This window comes from Neophocaena asiaeorientalis, unplaced genomic scaffold (genome assembly GCF_003031525.2).
Source record: "Neophocaena asiaeorientalis asiaeorientalis breed wild unplaced genomic scaffold, Neophocaena_asiaeorientalis_V1.1 scaffold461, whole genome shotgun sequence".
Lineage (NCBI taxonomy): Eukaryota > Metazoa > Chordata > Mammalia > Artiodactyla > Phocoenidae > Neophocaena > Neophocaena asiaeorientalis.
In genome coordinates this window covers 484,374-489,743 of record NW_020173230.1, presented here as the reverse complement: position 1 = coordinate 489,743, position 5,370 = coordinate 484,374, and the positions used below count along the sequence as shown (strand labels likewise).

At 61.5% G+C, this 5,370-nt stretch overlaps 1 protein-coding gene across 1 annotated transcript in view; it reads right to left on the bottom strand.

The window, feature by feature from the left end:
• CYTH3 (cytohesin 3) overlaps positions 1–5,370 on the bottom strand; it is a 79,834-nt gene that overhangs the window by 3,170 nt on the left and 71,294 nt on the right. The window contains exons 7-11 of the mRNA XM_024745317.1: positions 4,521–4,633; positions 4,285–4,433; positions 3,978–4,089; positions 194–270; positions 22–93 (exon numbers count right to left, since the gene is read on the bottom strand). Coding sequence (XP_024601085.1) covers positions 22–93; positions 194–270; positions 3,978–4,089; positions 4,285–4,433; positions 4,521–4,633 — 523 coding nt within the window. The remainder of the gene's footprint in view (positions 1–21; positions 94–193; positions 271–3,977; positions 4,090–4,284; positions 4,434–4,520; positions 4,634–5,370) is intronic.

Genomic DNA, 5,370 nt, shown 5'->3' with positions numbered 1-5,370 from the left:
GGGGCAGGGAAGCCAGCTTACGGGTTTCCGCGGGTCTTCCACCTCCCGGATGCTCAGGTTCTCCAGCGGGATGATTCCCCGGGGCTCCTTATCCTGCGGGAGGAGAGCGCTCAGCCAGCCTCCCCCGGCATCCGCGGAGGGTCCCGCGACGCGACGCGGAGGACGGGCAGCCCCGCACTCGCCCTGCACTTACCGTCGTGTATTCAAAGTAATAGAGGCAGTTGTCGGTGAGGATGAACCAGCGCCGCTTCCAGGTTTTCACGCGCCCCCCTAAGAGCAGAGGGACCCCGTGAGTCAGGGCGGCGCGGGCCCTACACAAGTTAGTGCGCTTTTCATAAATGCCACAGGAGCCGAGCTGGGTTTTAAGTGTCCTGCCTCGTGGAAAATGTTTCACATTCTGCCCCCCGATTCCGCCCGACACTCAGCCAAATGCCGGCCTGCTGTGCTGCCTGGCCCGCCCGCATGCACCCCGCCCGCCTGCGCGGCACCCAGATGAGCGCTTCCCAAATCTGCTTCCTGCAGGAGTTAGTCGTGATGAATGGTCTTAATTTCCCCACATGGAAATGACAACAGGGTGCAGGTCTGTCCAGGACTTAATCCCGTTACGTCAGGGCCATCATCACATTACTGAGGACTGCAGGCGGCCCTGGGATCCATCAAAATCGATTACGCCTTGGCCCAGGGAATTATTAGATTGAATTAATCTCTTAAGATCTGGGACACACGTGTACACACACACACACACACACACAGCACACACAGAGATCATCTGCACCTACTCTCTTTACACTATGGAAAAGAAAATCTCTTTTACCCTCAAATATACAGCAGAAACAAACTGGTTTCCATTTCTAGTTTTTGCTCCTGATACAAAGTTTAAAAACAAAAACTGAAAGAGAAAACATGAGCCTGGTGACAGATGCCCACGATCTACGGGCACAAGGTAAGCAGCGGCTCCCCTGACCCACTGCTCCCCAGGGGACGTGCAGGCAGGCAAGACCCTCATGGCCAAGGGTCATAAACCCGGTCCCTGCTGTGAGAAGCTTGGGGAGCCCAGACAGGGACACAGGGGGACATGAAGGTCAACCTGAGGGCCGAGGCACGAGGGCCTGACGTTTGTGGAGATCTGGGGTGGGGGGCGGGGGAAGAGATATGCATGAGGACACCCAGCTGCAGGGAGGGAGCCCCGCCTTCAGATTCAGTGCCACTGAGGGGTCCTCAGGGACTGAGACCCTCACCCCTGCGTCACTGATGATACGTCTGTCCTCGTGACGGCCGCAGGCAGGCTGGGTATACGGGGCGGCCATGCAGGGAGGCAGCCTCAGCCATGCCCTGAAGGAAAGTTCCCAGATTCCCCATCCCCCCGCCATCTCCCTTCCCATCCCTATCAGAAGCCTTCATCCCCCCAAGGCCTCCATCCCCTTGAGGCACCACCCAACCCGTGTCTCTCAGACCCATGGGCTGGGTTCTCACTCCCCGAACCCTGTGTGCAGGCCCCTCAGGGCTCTCTGTTCCCTGGAAGGCCTCTCGGCTCTTCGTACCTGGGTTCCCACCCCCCACCCCCCTGCGCCCAAGTTCAGTGGCAAGTCTGGAGGAGCCCTCCCTGGTCCAGCTTGAGACCAGGGGAGCCTCTCGGGCCGGATGCTGTGGGCACCAAGATGGAGGTGTGTGGTGTGCGTTGACCCCTGAGCCCAGCCCAGCCGCAGGCCCCTTTTCAGGGTGGCTGGTGGTGACACTCGTGGTCTCCGAGCCCCAGCAGGTTTTGATGAGGGAGACCGAGCGGCTCCGCTCATGCACGTGTTTGCGGCTGGACTTCAGGACGCGGGGCCACACACACCCCTACAGGAAGGAGCCTGGCAACACCTGACTAGTATAAGCGCCCACTTTCTCTTTGTAAACACCCTGCTGCTGGCACGGCTGTTAGCAGGCACGCGCTCTCATGCGCGCTGCGCACGCCTCTCCCCCACGCCAGCCCCGATCTGACCGCACTCCTGTCTGCGTTAACACATGCAGTAAACTGGTATTTACTGTACCGGCGTTAAGCAACACCACCAAGCTCTGCTCTGGCGGGGCACCCGGGCCTCCTCAAAGTGCAGCGTCCCCTAACTCACGATGAGAAACAAGCAGGCAAGGTCACACTGCGATCTCCGTTCCTATCCCAGCACACGCGTGGCCACAATTCTGGCTCCTCTGCCCATGTGTCCAGGCCATGCAGGGGCCCAGGGCTGCGTGTCCTCACTGAGCATAGGCGCTGCACCCAGGCCCAACCCAACGCAGCCTCCACATCTGCTTCCTGCAGACAGACCGCCTCCTCGGTCCCTCGGGGACTGACACCCAGTGACCTCTCCCAGCAGCTTGGCCAGCGTCAGAACTGTTGGCGGAAGTCTGGAGTGCAGATGGGCCACCAGTGTGCTGGGATCCCCCTGGGGACGGTAACAGCCCTGAGAGCAGAGCGGCCTCGGGAGCCAAGGCTCCGGGCTCCAGGTGTGAGCTGCGCCATCACCAGCTCTGTAGCCTTAACGAGGACACGAGCGCGTGGCCTCGGGAGCAGGGAAGCAGCAGACGCTGGGTGCCAGCCAGCCCTGCGGCTCGTGACGGTGCTCTGTGCACTGGCGCTGTGGCCCGCTTATCTGCTCAATCAGGTCACAGGCCTGTTGTCACTCATTTTGTTCAGTCTCCAGAGCCAGCCACATCCCCGCTGGCCCTGGGGCACACTGGCTGCCGGGCCCGCTTGTGCTGTCACCATTCCGAGGGGGACACTTGCTGGCAACACAGCAACAGGAAGGGCCCAAGTGCTCTTCTGGGCACCTTCCTCTGCCCTCACCCCGGGACCACAGGCTGCATGGGATCTCAAAATCTGGTGCCTCTGGAAGGTTACTCAGCCATTCAAGTCCAAGGCTACAGTTCTGGGTTTTTAGGCCAAGATCCAGAACTCTTCCAAACCCTGGCGCAGCCAGAGGAAGGTCAGAGCAAGACGCCAAATCAGAACAGCTGACCGGCGTTGCGCCCCCCACGCCCGCCACACTGTCACACTGTCACCAGGCCCATGCTTATCCTCTCTCGGTTAAAGGCACAAAATCACCAGCACTCCGTAGGCCCCGGTGTTTGCACAGTGCCTGGATGATGTGTCAGATCTCTCAGGCTCCAATGTCACTGGAGGGTGGAAATCCCAACCCCGACCAGAATAAAAAACCCCTACCAATTCCTAAAATTGCCCAGAAAATAAAAATGCTATCCTACTCGTTTGTCAGTGGTTATGAAGTCCTTAAAACGCTGCTGGACTCTACACAGGTGGTGCAAACATGCACCGCCCGGTGAGTGGGCGGCGGGTGATTTAGCCCTCCCGCGCTCAGGCCCTGAGGACACGGAGGCGTGAGCTTGTCCCCCCTGGGCATCCCCACGCGCCTCCGGTCCCTCACTCCTCACCCAGCCCCGGGTGGGCGTCATGGCCGCCGCACCCTGCAAGGAGGATGAGGTGACCCCAGCACGTCCGAAGCCACAAGGGCCAGATGGATGACAGCCAAGTCAGAGCTTCACACAAACCGACAGAGAGAAAGGAGAGGAAAGAGAAGCTGGGAAGGGGCAGGAAGCCACTGGGTACGTACCTCCTAACGCAGAACAAGCAGGGACAGCCCGTCACAGAACAGAAAGGTGGGAGCCACAAGCAGAAGGAAAACAACAAGAAGGCACATTTAAACCACTCATCAAATATCAGCCACACCAAACCAAGAGAGGCGGCAGGTTCCGGGGTGGCGGCGCCTGCCTCTGGTACAGAAACTGCCGTGGGCTTATCTGGACACTAGGGGGGGCAGTTTGCTGGGACGGGCACTGCGTGCGGCCCCGGCAGAATGGCCTCGCTCGGCAGGGCGCGTGGGATGCTCCGTGGAGCGTTCGTGCCTCCGGTCGGGGAGGCACCGCTGGGGCTGCTGCCGCGGGAGGAGGGGCCTCGGCTCGGTCCCGCCCCCAGCGCCGCTCACCCAGCTTCAGGAGCCAGCCCTCCCGGTCCGGGTTGAAGAACGTGTGCGTCAGGTCGTTGCCATCGTCCTCGGGAATCTTGAACGGCTCGTTCTTGATGCTTTCGTACAGGTTCTGCGAGGAGGAAAGGCGGCGGGCGCGGGGACTCAGGCGAAGGAGGAACGGCCGCCCCCGCGTCACCCCCCCCCAACACGGGGCCCAGAGACCCTGTTAAGACGCCGTGAAACAAACGACCCGGTGCCGCTGCCCTTGAGCTGAGCCTGACGCTCCTGAGCATGGAGATCGGGGACAGGGGACGCGGGGGCTCACCCGTAGCAGCTCTTCAGGGAGGTCCCCGCCCTCGTTGATGCCGCGGTTCATGGTGACAAAGCGCTCGGCCGTGGGCTTGTCGCGCACGTTGTGGTTGTGAAGGCTGGTGTTGAGCATGATGATGGCGAAGGACAGCACGTAGCACGTATCTGGGGGGAGTCAGGGCCGCGGGGCGTCAGCGCTGGCCCAGCGCGCGACGCCCCTACGTGTGCCCGGCGCCCGCAGCCCGCGCTCACCCGTGGACTGGAAGACGCCGGGGTTGCACAGGCAGTAGCGAGCCGCGAACGCTTCCATCATGCGGTCGATCTTCTGCGCCTCGCCCGGGAGTCTGAAGCTCCACAGGAACTGCCTGCAGGGGGACGAGAACCAGGGGACATGCGCATCTCCACGGTCCGGCTGGGCGGCGCCTCCGCGCCTAGAGGCCCCGGTCGGGGCTGCGGGCGGAGCGCGGGGACCCACGGGACACAGTGGCACGGCCGCTGTCTGTGCTCCGCCACCCACTTGCAGGAGTGAGTCGGGAGCCCCCGCGGCTCTGGGCCAGACACTGACCCAGAGGAACAGAATCCACGTGGATGCACCCCAGGCTCGCCAAGCCTGCACCTCCCCGTGACACCATTTTCAAACACTGAATCTAAAACTCCTGAACCACGGCTACAGGATTGGAACCCGTGTCCTTCAGCCGAGGCCAGGGACTGAGCCTACAGACGCGAGTGTCAGACAGCAACACGGCTGCCACCTTGGTCCACAGGTGGGGAAACGGCCACAAGGAAACAGGCTCGAGCTGGGGCAGAGCACGGAGGAGAAAGGCCAGACCAGGACCAGCCAAGGCCATCAGGCACGCTGGGGCCAGGGGTGGCCTCCGATTTACAGGAAACCCACACCCTCTCAGGCACACGCTGGGTGTCCACACGGTTGGTGTTCAAGGCCAAATGTGGCGTAAAGTGGGCCCGTGCCCAGGCAGCACTGAGACCACGCACAGAAGTGGGAAGGAAGCACGCCCACAACTGTCAAATATCACACAAAATGGAAAAGCAAAGCAACTGTGAATGGAACACAGGACCAGCGGCCACAAGGATTCAGGGGTGG